This window comes from Nerophis ophidion, linkage group LG18 (assembly GCF_033978795.1).
Source record: "Nerophis ophidion isolate RoL-2023_Sa linkage group LG18, RoL_Noph_v1.0, whole genome shotgun sequence".
Lineage (NCBI taxonomy): Eukaryota > Metazoa > Chordata > Actinopteri > Syngnathiformes > Syngnathidae > Nerophis > Nerophis ophidion.
The window spans coordinates 4,537,009-4,555,776 of record NC_084628.1 but is presented as its reverse complement, the minus strand read 5'-3'; the positions used below and the strand labels follow the sequence as shown (position 1 = coordinate 4,555,776).

Genomic DNA, 18,768 nt, shown 5'->3' with positions numbered 1-18,768 from the left:
CACCCTAACACGAAAATTTTATGTTGGTGCGACCTGCGAGGTTTATATGAATGGCGCTTTACAACGTTATATTTGTATACCTTCGATTATGTGGGTTCTTCCGAGGATGTCGTAGTCGTAGTGGTTTGTGCAGTCCTTTGAGACATTTGTGATTCATGGCTATATAAATAAACATTGATTGATTGATTGATTTTCCCAGGAGACTCCCAATTTTCAGTGCCCCTCCAGGGGTAATTATTCTCCCGAACTTTACCTATACAACATTATTAAGGGGGCACCGTGGAGGCACTGCCTTTGAAGTCCTCTACAACCTGTACAAACTGCGTGCCAGTAATTGGCTTCAGTAGACACAATAAGCGACTGCAAGACATAGTTGATCAACAGCCATACATGTCACACTGAGGGTGGCCACATAAACAACTTCGACACTGTTACAAATATGCGCCACACCAAGCAAGAATGACAAACACATTTTCGGAGAACATCCGCACCGTAACACAAAATAAACACAACAGAATAAATACTCACAATCCCTTGCAGCCCGTTTGTCAATTTTGTTTGGTGTGGGTTCAAAGTGTGGCGCATATTTTTAACAGCGATAAAGTGGTCTATACGGCCACCCTCAGTGTGACATGTATGGCTGTTGATCAAGTATGTCTTGCGGTCACTTCCGTAGGCTTGCAGAAGCCACTTATAAAATGTGACTGGAGAAGCGGACGAGACAGCAGGTTGTAGAGGACGATAAAGGCAGTGACATCTCAGCACGACCCTTATTGGTATTGTCCGGGTGAAAACCGAGAGAATGATCGCCCCGGGAAATTGTCGGGAGGTTTTAGTTATGTATTTAGAATGTCTTTAGTAGTGTTTTTAAAGTGTTTTAGGAGTTTTTTTAGAATGTTTTTATATTGTCTTTAGAATGGTTTGAGGAGTGACTTTAGATTGTTTTTAGTAGTGTTTTTAGAATGTTTTTAGTTGTGACTTTAGAAGGTTTTAGTAGAGTATATACAATGTTTTAGTAGTGTCTTTAAAATGTCTTTAGTATTGTCTGTACAATGTTTTTAGTAGTGTATTTACAATGTTTTTAGTAGTGTCTTTACAATGTTTTTAGTAGTGTCTTTACAATGTTTTTAGTAGTGTCTTTAGAATGTTTTAGTAGTGTCTTTAGAATGTTTTAGTAGTGTCTTTAGAATGTTTTTAGTAGTGTATTTACAATGTTTTTAGTATTGTCTGTACAGTGTTTTTAGTAGTGTATTTACAATGTTTTTAGTAGTGTCTTTACAATGTTTTTAGTATTGTCTGTACAATGTTTTTAGTAGTGTATTTACAATGTTTTTAGTAGTGTCTTTACAATGTTTTTAGTAGTGTCTTTAGAATGTTTTTAGTAGTGTATTTACAATTTTTTTAGTAGTGTCTTTAGAATGTTTTTAGTAGTGTATTTACAATGTTTTTAGTTGTGTCTTTAAAATGTTTTTATTAGTGTCTTTAGAATGTTTTTAATAGTGACTTTAAAATGGTTTTAGGAGTGACTTTAGATTTTTTTTGTAGTATTTTTAGAATGTTTTAGTAGTGTCTTTAGAAGGTTTTAGTAGTGTATTTACAATGTTTTTAGTAGTGTCTTTAGAATGTTTTTAATAGTGACTTTAGAATAGTTTTAGGAGTGACTTTAGATTTTTTTTGTAGTATTTTTAGAATGTTTTAGTAGTGTCTTTAGAAGGTTTTAGTAGTGTATTTACAATGTTTTAGTAGTGTCTTTGAAATGTCTTTAGTATTGTCTGTACAATGTTTTTAGTAGTGTATTTACAATGTTTTTAGTAGTGTATTTACAATGTTTTTAGTAGTTTCTTTACAATGTTTTTAGTAGTGTCTTTAGAATGTTTTAGTAGTGTCTTTAGAATGTTTTTAATAGTGACTTTAAAATGGTTTTAGGAGTGACTTTAGATTTTTTTTGTAGTATTTTTAGAATGTTTTAGTAGTGTCTTTAGAAGGTTTTAGTAGTGTATTTACAATTTTTTAGTAGTGTCTTTAAAATGTCTTTAGTAGTAGGGCGCCATAGCTCGGTTGGTAGAGCGGCCGTGCCAGCAACTTGAGGGTTGCAGGTTCGATTCCCGCTTCCGCCATCCTAGTCACTGCCGTTGTGTCCTTGGGCAAGACACTTTACCCACCTGCTCCCAGTGCCACCCACACTGGTTTAAATGTAACTTAGATATTGGGTTTCACTATGTAAAGTGCTCTGAGTCACTAGAGAAAAGCGCTATATAAATATAGATCACTTCACTTTTAGGAGTGACTTTAGATTGTTTTTAGTAGTGTTTTTAGAATGTTTTTAGTTGTGACTTTAGAAGGTTTTAGTAGAGTATATACAATGTTTTAGTAGTGTCTTTAAAATGTCTTTAGTAGTGTATTTACAATGTTTTTAGTAGTGTCTTTACAATGTTTTTAGTAGTGTATTTACAATGTTTTAGTAGTGTCTTTAAAATGTCTTTAGTAGTGTATTTACAATGTTTTTAGTAGTGTCTTTACAATGTTTTTAGTAGTGTATTTACAATGTTTTAGTAGTGTCTTTAGAATGTTTTTAGTAGTGTCTTTAGAATGTTTTTAGTAGTGTCTTTAGAATGTTTTTAGTAGTGTCTTTAGAATGTTTTAGTAGTGTATTTACAATGTTTTTAGTATTGTCTGTACAATGTTTTTAGTATTGTCTGTACAATGTTTTAGTAGTGTCTTTACAATGTTTTTAGTATTGTCTGTACAATGTTTTTAGTAGTGTCTTTAAAATGTTTTTAGTAGTGTCTTTACAATGTTTTTAGTAGTGTATTTACAATGTTTTTAGTAGTGTATTTACAATGTTTTTAGTAGTGTCTTTAGAATGTTTTTAGTAGAGTCTTTACAATGTTTTCAGTAGTGTCTTTACAATGTTTTTAGTAGTGTCTTTAGAATGTTTTAGTAGTGTATTTACAATGTTTTTAGTATTGTCTGTACAATGTTTTTAGTATTGTCTGTACAATGTTTTTAGTATTGTCTGTACAATGTTTTTAGTAGTGTCTTTACAATGTTTTTAGTAGTGTCTTTACAATGTTTTTAGTAGTGTATTTACAATTTTTTTAGTAGTGTCTTTAGAATGTGTTTAGTAGTGTATTTAGAATGTTTTTAATAGTGACTTTAAAATGGTTTTAGGAGTGACTAGATTTTTTTTGTAGTATTTTTAGAATGTTTTAGTAGTGTCTTTAGAAGGTTTTAGTAGTGTTTTTACAATGTTTTAGTATTGTCTGTACAATGTTTTTAGTAGTGTATTTACAATGTTTTTAGTAGTGTATTTACAATGTTTTTAGTAGTGTCTTTACAATGTTATTAGTAGTGTCTTTAGAATATTTTTAGTAGTGTCTTTAGAATGTTTTTAGTAGTGTCTTTACAATGTTTTTAATAGTGACTTTAGAATGTTTTAGTAGTGTATTTACAATGTTTTAGTAGTGTCTCTGAAATGTCTTTAGTATTGTCTGTACAATGTTTTTAGTAGTGTATTTACAATGTTTTTAGTAGTGTCTTTAGAATGTTTTTAGTAGTGTATTTACAATGTTTTTAGTAGTGTATTTACAATGTTTTAGTAGTGTCTTTAGAATGTTTTTAGTAGTGTCTTTAGAATGTTTTTAGTAGTGTCTTTACAATGTTTTTAGTAGTGTCTTTAGAATGTTTTTAGTTGTGTCTTTAAAATGTTTTTATTAGTGTCTTTAGAATGTTTTTAATAGTGACTTTAAAATGGTTTTAGGAGTGACTTTAGATTTTTTTTGTAGTATTTTTAGAATGTTTTAGTAGTGTCTTTAGAAGGTTTTAGTAGTGTATTTACAATGTTTTTAGTAGTGTCTTTAGAATGTTTTTAATAGTGACTTTAGAATAGTTTTAGGAGTGACTTTATATTTTTTTTTGTAGTATTTTTAGAATGTTTTAGTAGTGTCTTTAGAAGGTTTTAGTAGTGTATTTACAATGTTTTAGTAGTGTCTTTGAAATGTCTTTAGTATTGTCTGTACAATGTTTTTAGTAGTGTATTTACAATGTTTTTAGTAGTGTATTTACAATGTTTTTAGTAGTGTATTTACAATGTTTTAGTAGTGTCTTTAAAATGTCTTTAGTATTGTCTGTACAATGTTTTTAGTAGTGTCTTTACAATGTTTTTAGTAGTGTCTTTACAATGTTTTTAGTAGTGTCTTTACAATGTTTTTAGTAGTGTCTTTAGAATGTTTTTAATAGTCACTTTAGAATGGTTTTAGGAGTGACTTTAGATTGTTTTAGTAGTGTTTTTAGAATGTTTTTAGTTGTGACTTTAGAAGGTTTTAGTAGAGTATATACAATGTTTTAGTAGTGTCTTTAAAATGTCTTTAGTATTGTCTGTACAATGTTTTTAGTAGTGTATTTACAATGTTTTTAGTAGTGTCTTTACAATGTTTTTAGTAGTGTCTTTAGAATGTTTTTAGTAGTGTCTTTAGAATGTTTTAGTAGTGTCTTTAGAATGTTTTTAGTAGTGTCTTTAGAATGTTTTTAGTAGTGTATTTACAATGTTTTTAGTAGTGTCTTTACAATGTTTTTAGTAGTGTCTTTGGAATGTTTTTAGTAGTGTCTTTAGAATGTTTTTAGTAGTGTCTTTAGAATGTTTTTAGTATTGTCTTTAGAATGTTTTTAATAGTGACTTTAAATTTGTTTTAATAGTGACTTTAAAATGGTTTTAGGAGTGACTTTAGATTTTTTTTGTAGTATTTTTACAATGTTTTAGTAGTGTCTTTAGAAGGTTTTAGTAGTGTATTTACAATGTTTTAGTAGTGTCTTTAGAATGTTTTTAATAGTGACTTTAGAATGTTTTTAGTAGTGTATTTACAATGTTTTAGTAGTGTCTCTGAAATGTCTTTAGTATTGTCTGTACAATGTTTTTAGTAGTGTATTTACAATGTTTTAGTAGTGTCTTTACAATGTTTTTAGTAGTGTCTTTGGAATGTTTTTAGTAGTGTCTTTAGAATGTTTTTAGTAGTGTCTTTAGAATGGTTTTAGGAGTGACTTTAGATTTTTTTTGTAGTATTTTTAGAATATTTTAGTAGTGTCTTTAGAAGGTTTTAGTAGTGTATTTACAATGTTTTAGTAGTGTCTTTAAAATGTCTTTAGTAGTAGGGCGCCATAGCTCGGTTGGTAGAGCGACCGTGCCAGCAACTTGAGGGTTGCAGGTTCGATTCCCGCTTCCGCCATCCTAGTCACTGCCGTTGTGTCCTTGGGCAAGACACTTTACCCACCTGCTCCCAGTGCCCACCCACACTGGTTTAAATGTAACTTAGATATTGGGTTTCACTATGTAAAGTGCTTTGAGTCACTAGAGAAAAGCGCTATATAAATATAATTCACTTCACTTCACACTGATATTCGTGCGTTTCCCGGAAAGATCGCGAGAGTTGGCAAGTCTGTTGCCAGGGAAAGCCATTCAAAGAAGGTGAAGTCATTAAAAAGTGCATGTTAGATTTTATTTTAAGAAATCTTTTCTCGCGGCCCAGTTTCTGCATCCAGTGGCCCCCAGGTAAATTGAGTTTGAGACCCCTGATTTAGAGTATAGTGATTCTTGTCATTTCATTGTATTGGTTTATTATTTTTTACTTACTGTGTGCTTTTTACGTTAAACATAAAGAAACCAACACTCTTTTTGTACTTCAAACTTCTTTCAATGGTTTAACATTGTTCTCGCTTGCAGTTTTTAGACTCCTTATGTAATTCCCCCTTTAGTTTCTATTCCTAAAGTATGAAAAGTCTCACCGTTTTAAAAAATATTTAATCATTTGAGGTCAACATCAGCGTGTTACCCACTCGGATGTTGTTGATTTATCGCTCTAAAACATTTTTCCTCCATCCTGCAGGGCGAGATGCACATCCGGAGCTGTGGTTTCTTTGTCCTGTTCAGGTTGGTTCTATTTATAGAGAAGCGATCGCTGGAGCTTGTGGTGTTTACGGCTTTTTTGCAAGCTTGACTAGGGCTCAAGGGCTAGATAACGTGTAGTCGTGCGACCGGTTTGGCGCAGGCAGGCCCGCACATGCTGTTGGCTGCGAAGCCGTGAGCAAACACATGAAAAACAAACATGGTAGTGGATTAAAATAAACCGGTTAAACTTGCTCTGCTTTGTCAGATTTAACAATTAACAATGAGGCGTTATTTGGTTGGGTGTTCATAATGCAAGGCAAAGATTGTTTATCGACCTAAAACACAAAGAAGGTTGGGAAAAATTGAGAACCAGGCAATGAAAGCTCATTATTTATAAACATTTTTATTTATTTTTTTGGCTTAAATAATGATTAGGAATACATGAGGGAAATGTAGCTCGTTTTGAACACATGATCAAGCATTGTGTTTTGTACAACTGGGATGGGTACTGATTGTGGTACTTTTATAAACAAGTTTGGTTTGTGCAGCCCTTTGAGACACTAGTGATTTAGGGCTATATAAGTAAACATTGATTGATTGATTGATTGATAAGTACCGACCAAAGTCTGTCAATACTACCGGGTATTGATTCACGTAAAATCAAATGGTGCCATATTCTGATACATTTGTTGCATGTGACGTCACATGACTTTGATTGATTGATTGATTGAAACTTGTAGAATTGAATAGAATAGAGTTTTATTGTCACTATTGCAGTGAACGGGTTCAAAAAACAACGAAATTGGAGCAGATCCCCTAAGGTGCATATACAATTTGGTAATATAAATAGTAAAAAAAAGATAGAAAATAAGAGATGATAAATAAATGAAATAAATGGGTTGTACTTGTATAGCGCTTTTCTACCTTCAAGGTACTCAAAGCGCTTTGACACTACTTCCACATTTACCCATTCACACACACATTCACACACTGATGGAGGGAGCTGCCATGCAAGGCGCCAACCAGCACCCATCAGGAGCAAGGGTGAAGTGTCTTGCTCAGGACACAACGGACGTGACGAGGTTGGTACTAGGTGGGAATTGAACCAGGGACGCTCGGGTTGCGCACGGCCACTCTCCCACTGCGCCACATACATACATATATATACATATCTTGGGACGGCGTGGCGCAGTGGCAGAGTGGCCGTGCGCAACCCGAGCGTCCCTGGTTCAATCCCCACCTAGTACCAACCTCATCACGTCCGTTGTGTCCTATAAATAATGTATATATATATGTAAGATATGTATATATGTCCACACACATGCATACATATGAATATATATATATACATATAACATTATTGCACATAATAGTCCGAAAAAAAAAAAAAAAGAAAAAAAAGACATGACACATGAGGACATGATGGACACATTGTGCTCACTCAGTGCCTGTTTAAAGCTACTATGGCTCTTGGGTAAATGCTGTTTTTTAGTCTGTTTGTGCCAGCTTTTAGCACCTTATAGCATCTGCCCTGAGGGTAGCAGTTCTGATTGATTGAAACTTTTATTAGTAGATTGCACAGTACAGTACATATTCCGTACAATTGACCACTAAATGGTAACACCCCAATAAGTTTTTCAACTTGTTTAAAGGCCTACTGAAATGAGATTGTCTTATTTAAACGGGGATAGCGGGTCCATTCTATGTGTCATACTTGATCATTTCGCGATATCGCCATATTTTTGCTGAAAGGATTTAGTAGAGAACATCCACGATAAAGTTCGCAACTTTTGGTCGCTAATAAAAAAAAGCCTTGCCTGTACCGGAAGTAGCAGGCGATGTGCGCGTGACGTCACGGGTTGTGGAGCTCCTCACATCTGAACATTGTTTACAATCATGGCCACCAGCAGCTAGAGCGATTCGGACCGAGAAAAGGACAATTTCTCCATTAATTTGAGCGAGGTAGAGGATAGTGAGAGTGAAGGACTAGGAGAAAAAGAAAAAAAAAAGACGAGGGCAGTGGAGGAACAATAATACTGAGTTGCATCCCAAGAACACCATACCTACTGTGAAGCATGGGGGTGGAAACATCATGCTTTGGGGCTGTTTTTCTGCTAAGGGGACAGGACGATTGATCCGTGTTAAGGAAAGACTGAATGGGGCCATGTATCGTGAGATTTGGAGCCAAAACCTCCTTCCATCAGTGAGAGCTTAGAATGGTTGACCAAATACTTATTTTCCACCATAATTTACAAATAAATTCTTTAAAATTCCTACAATATGAATTCCTGGATTTTTTTTTCACATTCTGTCTCTCACAGTTGAAGTGTACCTATGATGAAAATTACAGACCTCTGTCATCATTTTAAGTGGGAGAACTTGCACAATCGGTGGCGGACTAAATACTGAGTTGCATCCCAAGAACACCACACCTACTGTGACGCATGGGGGTGGGAACATCATGCTTTGGGGCTGTTTTTCTGCTAAGGGGACAGGACGATTGATCCGTGTTAAGGAAAGACTGAATGAGGCCATGTATCGTGAGATTTGGAGCCAAAACCTCCTTCCATCAGTGAGAGCTTAGAATGGTCGACCAAATACTTATTTTCCACCATGATTTACAAATAAATTCTTTAAAATTCCTACAATGTGAATTCCTGGATTTTTTTTTCACATTCTGTCTCTCACAGTTGAAGTGTACCTATGCTGAACATTACAGACCTCTGTCATCATTTTAAGTGGGAGAATTTGCACAATCGCTGGCTGACTAAATACTTTTTTGCCCCACTGTAGTTATAATACAGGTTTTGGGAGTATGTCCTCAATATGCATTATAATAAATATTGAGTTTTAAAATGTTAATTCCTGAGAGATGGATAAGAGGAGACAAATACTTAATATTTAATTTGAGTTTCGTTGTCAGACTGTGGCCAGGTGGGCCAGAATCGTATTGTTGGGGGTACGGATGCCAACATTGAGGACTGGCCGTGGCAGGTGAGCCTGCAGCAGGGAGGCCAGCACACCTGTGGAGGTTCACTGGTGTCCCCACTCTGGGTCGTCACTGCGGCCCATTGCTTTGCCGGGTCAGTATTGTACTGCCATTTAGTTGTAATGCATTCATTGTCGCCATACTCACCCCTCCTGTACCTCCTTTCCATGTGGGGGCCCTGCAGCAGTAAAAAGGAGCTGAGTCGCTGGAAAGTGGTGTCGGGCCGGACCCACATGGGCACACTGGGAGGGTCCTCTGTTGACAGGATCATACTGAATGGGAACTACAGTGCAGCAAGGAATGATTACGACATAGCACTCATGAGACTCACCAGCCCAATCAAAGTCGGAGGTCGGTGCAAAAAAAAAAAAAAAAAATGCATAAAAGTGTGATTGATTGATTCTTGTATTACTGACTCACCAGCACTGGCTTCCTGTGCACTTTAAGATGTGACTTTAAGGTTTTACTACTTACGTATAAAATACTACACGGTCTAGCTCCAGCCTATCTTGCCGATTGTATTGTACCATATGTCCCGGCAAGAAATCTGCGTTCAAAAGACTCCGGTTTATTAGTGATTCCTAAAGCCCAAAAAAAGTCTGCGGGCTATAGAGCGTTTTCCGTTCGGTCTCCAGTACTCTGGAATGCCCTCCCGGTAACAGTTCGAGATGCTACCTCAGTAAGTCTCACCTTAAAACTCATTTGTATACTCTAGCCTTTAAATAGACCTCCTTTTTAGACCAGTTGATCTGCCGCTTCTTTTCTTTTTCTTCTCTGTCACCCCCTCCCTTGTGGAGGGAGTCCGGTCCGATGACCATGGATGAAGTACTGGCTGTCCAGAGTCGAGACCCAGGATGGACCGCTCGTCTGTGTATGGGTTGGGGACATCTCTACGCTGCTGATCCGTCCCCGCTTGGGATGGTTTCCTGTGGACGGGACTCTCGCTGCTGTCTTGGAGCCACTATGGATTGAACTTTCACAGTATCATGTTAGACCCGCTCGACATCCATTGCTTTCGGTCCCCTAGAGGAGGAGGGGGGGTTGCCCACATTTGAGGTCCTCTCCAAGGTTTCTCATAGTCATCATTGTCACCGGCGTCCCACTGGGTGTGAGGTTTCCTTGCCCTTATGTGGGTTCTTCCGAGGATGTCGTAGTGGTTTGTGCAGCCCTTTGAGACATTCGTGATTCAGGGCTATATAAGTAAACATTGACTGATTGATTGACATAACAAAAGGAGGGCCTTCCAGCCCGAGCGGCTGACCTGTGGGTTTTATAGGTAGAAAAGCCAAATGGCTGCTCTCTGGGTCTTCTGGTGTTAAAGTTCGAGGCACTGCGGTCTGGATTTTCTCAATTTAAATTAGTTATGAGTCAAATGATTAATTGAAGCACAAAAAAAATATAAATCCCACTTTAAGTACTTTGTTAAGAGTTAGCAAAAGGAGCTGGCAAACAGATAGCCGTTGCAACATGAACAAATAAAAACCAATAATCACCTTCATTTTCAGTGAGTCGGAGGCCTGTTTGTCTTCCCCCAAGATCCTTCGGCCTGGCTGCTTCAGCCCCGTTGACAGTTACCGGTTGGGGCTACCTGGAGGAAAATGGTAAACAAACTTAAAAAACAAAAAAAGACTTCAAGGGGGGCCTGTACAACAAATGTGTACCCTTGTTTTGCCCTCAGGAAACATTTCTCCAACGCTGCAGAAAGCTGTCGTCCCTCTGATAGAAAGGGCAAAGTGTTCCAGCCCCACTGTGTATGGTAGATCCATCACTGACAGGATGATCTGTGCAGGTTTTCTGGAGGGGAACGTGGACGCATGTCAGGTAAGAACCAAGCCTCCCTCCGTTTTTTTGTTTTTTTTAACGAATAGTAAATTGTAACTGTTGCTCTGCACCTCAGGGCGACAGTGGCGGCCCGTTGGTGTACTTCATCTCATCCAGGTGGTATCTGGTCGGGGTGGTGAGCTGGGGCGTGGGCTGTGCTAGGGAGAGACGGCCGGGGGTCTACTGCAACGTGGAAGAGATGGTCAACTGGATACACACGGTCATTGAGGTAAGAGACATATTTATAATAATAGACTCTGGCTTCCTCCCACCTCCAAAGACATGCACCTGGGGATAGGTTGATTGGCAACACTAAATTGGCCCTAGTGTGTGAATGTTGTCTGTCTATCTGTGTTAGCACTGCGATGAAGTGGCGACTTGTCCAGGGTGTACACCGTCTTCTGCCCGAAATAGAAGGGGGACACATTTTGATGCAGCACAGAAATATGCTGAAATGTTATGTATCACCTACTAACTTTTTGGTGATTAAAAACAATTGTCCAAATGTACACATTTAGCTGTAAATAATACTAAAATTGTACATAATAAACAAGATGAAGTTGCTACATCAATTGAGGGAAATAGAAGGGGGACACATTTTAATGCAGCACAGAAATATGCTAAAATGTTATGTATCCCCTACTAACTTTTTTGTGATTAATAAAATTAGTAAAAATGTACACATTTAGCTGTAAAGTATACTATAAGTGTACATAATAAACAACATGAAGTTACTACATAAATTGAGGAAAATAGAAGGGGGATACATTTAATGGCAGCACAGGATAATGCTGAAATGTTATGTATCCCCTACTAACTTTTTTGTGATTAATAAAATAAGTCCAAATGTACATAGTTAGCTGTAAATGATACTAAACGTGTACATAACAAACAATATGAAGTTCCTACATAAATTGAGGGAAACGTGAGGGGGACACATTTTAATGCAGCACAGAAATATGCTGAAATGTTATGTATCCCCTACTAATATTTCTGTGATTGAAAAAAATAGTCCAAATGTACACATTCAGCTGTAAATAATACTTAAAGCGTACATAATAAACCACATAAAGTTAATACAAAATTTGAGCGAATTAGAAGGGGGACACATTTTAATGCAGTACAGAAATATGTTTAAATGTTATGTATCCCCTACTAACTTTTTTGTAATGAATAAAAGGAGTCCAAATGTAAATATATAGCTGTAGATGATACTAAAAGTGTATATAATAAACAATATTAAGTTCCTACATAAATTGAGGGAAACGTGAGGGGGACACATTTTAATGCAGCACAGAAATATGCTGAAATGTTATGTATCCCCTACTAACTTTTTTGTGATTAATAAAATGAGTCCAAATGTACACATTTAGCTGTAAATGATACTATAAGTGTACATAATAAACAATATGAAGTTACTACATGCATTGAGGGAAACAGAAGGGGGACACATTTTAATGCAGCACAGAAATATGCTGAAATGTTATGTATCACCTACAAACCTTTTTGTGATTAATAAAATGAGTCCAAATGTACAAATTTAGCTGTAAATGATACTAAACGTGTACATAACAAACAATATGAAGTTCCTACATATATTGAGGGAAACGTGAGGGGGACACATTTTAATGCAGCACAGAAATATGCTGAAATTTTATGTATCCCCTACTAACTTTTTTGTGATTAATAAAATGAGTCCAAATGTACACATTTAGCTGTAAATGATACTATAAGTGTACATAATAAACAATATGAAGTTACTACATGCATTGAGGGAAACAGAAGGGGGACACATTTTATGGCAGCACAGAAATAATGCTGAACTTTTAGGTATCACTTACTAACTTTTTGTAATGAATAAAATTAGTCCAGATGTACATATTTAGCTGTAAATGATACTAAACGTGTACATAACAAACAATATGAAGTTCCTACATAAATTGAGGGAAATGTGAGGGGGACACATTTTAATGCAGCACAGAAATATGCTGAAAGGTTATGTATCTCCTACTAACTTTTTTGTGATTAATAAAATGAGTCCAAATGTACACAGTTAGCTGTAAATGATACTATAAGTGTACATAATAAACAATATGAAGTTACTACATGCAATGAGGGAAACAGAAGAGGACACATTTTATGGCAGCACAGAAATAATGCTGAACTTTTAGGTATCACTTACTAACTTTTTGTAATGAATAAAATTAGTCCAGATGTACACATTTAGCTGTAAATGATACTAAGAGTGTACACAATAAACAATATGAATTTACTACATAAATTAATGGGAAATAGAAGGGGGACACATTTTAATGCAGCACAGAAATATGCTGAAATGTTATGTATCCCCTACTTACTTTTTTGTGATTAATAAAATGAGTTCAAATGTACAAATTTAGCTGTAAATGATACTAAACGTGTACATAACAAACAATATGAAGTTCCTACATAAATTGAGGGAAACGTGAGGGGGACACATTTTAATGCAGCACAGAAATATGCTGAAATGTTATGTATCACCTACAAACTTTTTTGTAATTTATAAAATGAGTCCAAATGTACATATTTAGCTGTAAATGATACTAAACGTGTACATAACAAACAATATGAAGTTCCTACACAAATTGAGGGAAATAGAAGGGGGACACATTTTAATGCAGCACAAAAATATGCTGAAATGTTATGTATCCCCTACTAACTTTTTTGTGATTAGTAAAATGAGTCCAAATGTACAAATTTAGCTGTAAATGATACTAAACGTGTACATAACAAACAATATGAAGTTCCTACACAAATTGAGGGAAATAGAAGGGGGACACATTTTAATGCAGCACAGAAATATGCTGAAATGTTATGTATCCCCTACTAACTTTTTTGTGATTAATAAAATGAGTCCAAATGTACAAATTTAGCTGTAAATGATATTAAACGTGTACATAACAAACAATATGAAGTTCCTACATAAATTGAGGGAAACGTGAGGCGGACACATTTTAATGCAGCACAAAAATATGCTGAAATGTTATATATCCCATAGTACCTTTTTTTAATGAATGAAATGAGTCCAAATGTACAAATTTAGCTGTAAATTATACTAAACGTGTACATAACAAACAATATGAAGTTCCTACATAAATTGAGGGAAACGTGAGGGGGACACATTTTATGGGAGCACAGAAATATGCTGAAAGGTTATGTATCCCCTACTAACTTTTTTGTGATTAATAAAATGAGTCCAAATGTACATATTTAGCTGTAAATGATACTAAACGTGTACATAACAAACAATATGAAGTTCCTACATAAATTGAGGGAAACGTGAGGGGGACACATTTTAATGCAGCACAGAAATATGCTGAAATGGTATGTATCCCCTACTAACTTTTTTGTAATTTATAAAATGAGTCCAAATGTACATATTTAGCTGTAAATGATACTAAACGTGTACATAACAAACAATATGAAGTTCCTACATAAATTGAGGGAAACGTGAGGGGGACACATTTTAATGCAGCACAGAAATATGCTGAAATGTTATGTATCCCCTACTAACTTTTTTGTAATTCATAAAATGAGTCCAAATGTACATATTTAGCTGTAAATGATACTAAACGTGTACATAACAAACAATATGAAGTTCCTACATAAATTGAGGGAAACGTGAGGGGGACACATTTTAATGCAGCACAGAAATATGCTGAAATGTTATGTATCCCCTACTAACTTTTTTGTGATTAATAAAATGAGTCCAAATGTACATATTTAGCTGTAAATGATACTATAAGTGTACATAACAAACAATATGAAGTTCCTATATAAATTGAGGGAAACGTGAGGGGGACACATTTTAATGCAGCACAGAAATATGCTGAAATGTTATGTATCCCCTACTAACTTTTTTGTGATTAATAAAATGAGTCCAAATGTACACATTTAGCTGTAAATGATATTAAACGTGTACATAACAAACAATATGAAGTTCCTACATAAATTGAGGGAAACGTGAGGGGGACACATTTTATGGGAGCACAGAAATATGCTGAAAGGTTATGTATCCCCTACTAACTTTTTTGTGATTAATAAAATGAGTCCAAATGTACATATTTAGCTGTAAATGATACTAAACGTGTACATAACAAACAATATGAAGTTCCTACATAAATTGAGGGAAACGTGAGGGGGACACATTTTATGGGAGCACAGAAATATGCTGAAAGGTTATGTATCCCCTACTAACTTTTTTGTGATTAATAAAATGAGTCCAAATGTACATATTTAGCTGTAAATGATACTAAACGTGTACATAACAAACAATATGAAGTTCCTACATAAATTGAGGGAAACGTGAGGGGGACACATTTTAATGCAGCACAGAAATATGCTGAAATGTTATGTATCCCCTACTAACTTTTTTGTGATTAATAAAATGAGTCCAAATGTACAAATTTAGCTGTAAATGATACTAAACGTGTACATAACAAACAATATGAAGTTCCTACATAAATTGAGGGAAACGTGAGGGGGACACATTTTAATGCAGCACAGAAATATGCTGAAATGGTATGTATCCCCTACTAACTTTTTTGTAATTTATAAAATGAGTCCAAATGTACAAATTTAGCTGTAAATGATACTAAACGTGTACATAAACAATATGAAGTTCCTACATAAATTGAGGGAAACGTGAGGGGGACACATTTTAATGCAGCACAGAAATATGCTGAAATGGTATGTATCCCCTACTAACTTTTTTGTGATTAATAAAATGAGTCCAAATGTACATATTTAGCTGTAAATGATACTAAACGTGTACATAACAAACAATATGAAGTTCCTACATAAATTGAGGGAAACGTGAGGGGGACACATTTTAATGCAGCACAAAAATATGCTGAAATGTTATGTATCCCCTACTAACTTTTTTGTGATTAGTAAAATGAGTCCAAATGTACAAATTTAGCTGTAAATGATACTAAACGTGTACATAACAAACAATATGAAGTTCCTACATAAATTGAGGGAAACGTGAGGGGGACACATTTTAATGCAGCACAGAAATATGCTGAAATGTTCTGTATCCCCTACTAACTTTTTTGTGATTAATAAAATGAGTCCAAATGTACATATTTAGCTGTAAATGATACTAAACGTGTACATAACAAACAATATGAAGTTCCTACATAAATTGAGGGAAACGTGAGGGGGACACATTTTAATGCAGCACAGAAATATGCTGAAATGTTCTGTATCCCCTACTAACTTTTTTGTGATTAATAAAATGAGTCCAAATGTACATATTTAGCTGTAAATGATACTAAACGTGTACATAACAAACAATATGAAGTTCCTACATAAATTGAGGGAAACGTGAGGGGGACACATTTTAATGCAGCACAGAAATATGCTGAAATGTTATGTATCCCCTACTAACTTTTTTGTGATTAATAAAATGAGTCCAAATGTACATAGTCAGCTGTAAATGATATTAAACGTGTACATAACAAACAATATGAAGTTCCTACATAAATTGAGGGAAACGTGAGGGGGACACATTTTAATGCAGCACAGAAATATGCTGAAAGGTTATGTATCTCCTACTAACTTTTTTGTGATTAATAAAATGAGCCCAAATGTACACATTTAGCTGTAAATGATACTATAAGTGTACATAATAAACAATATGAAGTTACTACATGCAATGAGGGAAACAGAAGGGGGACACATTTTATGGCAGCACAGAAATAATGCTGAACTTTTAGGTATCACTTACTAACTTTTTGTAATGGATAAAATGAGTCCAGATGTACACATTTAGCTGTAAATAATACTAAGAGTGTACACAATAAACAATATGAATTTACTACATAAATTAATGGGAAATAGAAGTGGGACACATTTTAATGCAGCACAGAAATATGCTGAAATGTTATGTATCCCCTACTAATATTTCTGTGATTGAAAAAAATAGTCCAAATGTACACATTCAGCTGTAAATAATACTTAAAGCGTACATAATAAACCACATAAAGTTAATACAAAATTTGAGGGAAATAGAAGGGGGACACGTTTTAATGAAGTACAGAAATATGCTAAAATGTTATATATCCCCTACTAACATTTTTGTAATGAATAAAAGGAGTCCAAATGTACACATTTAGCTGTAAATAATACTAAAATTGTACATAATAAACAAGATGAAGTTGCTACATCAATTGAGGGAAATAGAAGGGGGACACATTTTGATGCAGCACAGAAATATCCTAAAATGTTATGTATCCCCTACTAATATTTTTGTGATTAAAAAAAATAGTCCAAATGTACACATTTAGCTGTAAATAATACTTAAAGCGTACATAATAAACCACATAAAGTTGATACAAAATTTGAGCGAATTAGAAGGGGGACACATTTTAATGCAGTACAGAAATATATTAAAATGTTATGTATCCCCTACTAAAATTTTTGTAATGAATAAAAGGAGTCCAAATGTAAATATATAGCTGTAGATGATACTAAAAGTGTATATAATAAACAATATTAAGTTACTACATAAATTGAGGGAAATAGAAGGGGGACACATTTTAATGCAGCACAGAAATATGCTGAAATGTTATGTATCACCTACTAACTTTTTTGTGATTAAAAACAATTGTCCAAATGTACACATTTAGCTGTAAATAATACTAAAATTGTACATAATAAACAAGATGAAGTTGCTACATCAATTGAGGGAAATAGAAGGGGGACACATTTTGATGCAGCACAGAAATATGCTAAAATGTTATGTATCCCCTACTAACTTTTTTGTGATTAATAAAATTAGTACAAATGTACACATTTAGCTGTAAAGTATACTATAAGTGTACATAATAAACAACATGAAGTTACTACATAAATTGAGGAAAATAGAAGGGGGACATATTTAATGGCAGCACAGGATAATGATGAAATGTTATGTATCCCTACTAACATTTTTGTGAGTAAAAAAAATAGTCCAAATGTACACATTTTGCAGTAAATAATACTAAAAGTGTACATAATAAACAATATGGAGTTACTAAATAATTTGAGGGAACCAGAAGGGGGACACATTTTATGGCAGTACAGAAATATGCTGAAATGTTATGTATCCCCTACTAACTTTTTTGTAATGAATAAAATGAGTCCAAATGTACAAAGTTAGCTTTAAATAATACTAAAAGTGTACATAATAAACAATATGGAGTTGCTAAATAATTTCGAGGGGACTTAAAGGGGGACACATTTTATGGCAGCACAGAAATATGCTGAAATGTTAGGTGTCCCCTAGTAACTTTTTGTAGTGAATAAAATTAGTCCAAATGTAAATATTTAGCTTTAAATAATACTAAAAGTGTACATAACAAACAATATGAAGTTACTACATAAATTGAGGGAAATAGAAGGGGGACACATTTTAACGCAGCACAGAAATATGCTGAAACGTTATGTATCCCTACTAACATTTTTGTGAGTAAAAAAAATAGTCCAAATGTACACATTTTGCAGTAAATAATACTAAAAGTGTACATAATAAACAATATGGAGTTACTAAATAATTTGAGGGAACCAGAAGGGGGACACATTTTATGGCAGTACAGAAATATGCTGAAATGTTATGTATCCCCTACTAACTTTTTTGTAATGAATAAAATGAGTCCAAATGTACAAAGTTAGCTTTAAATAATACTAAAAGTGTACATAATAAACAATATGGAGTTGCTAAATAATTTCGAGGGGACTTAAAGGGGGACACATTTTATGGCAGCACAGAAATATGCTGAAATGTTAGGTGTCCCCTAGTAACTTTTTGTAGTGAATAAAATTAGTCCAAATGTAAATATTTAGCTTTAAATAATACTAAAAGTGTACATAACAAACAATATGAAGTTACTACATAAATTGAGGGAAATAGAAGGGGGACACATTTTAACGCAGCACAGAAATATGCTGAAACGTTATGTATCCCCCACTAACTTTTTTCTGATTTATAAAATGAGTCCAAATATACACATTTAGCTGCAAACGATATAACTTTATAAACAATATAAGGTTACTA

General features: G+C 34.5%; 1 protein-coding gene across 1 annotated transcript in view; it reads left to right on the top strand.

Moving 5' to 3' along the window:
• tmprss4a (transmembrane serine protease 4a) overlaps positions 1-18,768 on the top strand; it is a 56,999-nt gene that overhangs the window by 33,307 nt on the left and 4,924 nt on the right. Inside the window, exons 7-12 of the mRNA XM_061878579.1 lie at positions 5,880-5,923; positions 8,805-8,964; positions 9,055-9,221; positions 10,376-10,471; positions 10,549-10,691; positions 10,768-10,920. Of these exons, the coding sequence (XP_061734563.1) occupies positions 5,880-5,923; positions 8,805-8,964; positions 9,055-9,221; positions 10,376-10,471; positions 10,549-10,691; positions 10,768-10,920 (763 nt within the window). The remainder of the gene's footprint in view (positions 1-5,879; positions 5,924-8,804; positions 8,965-9,054; positions 9,222-10,375; positions 10,472-10,548; positions 10,692-10,767; positions 10,921-18,768) is intronic.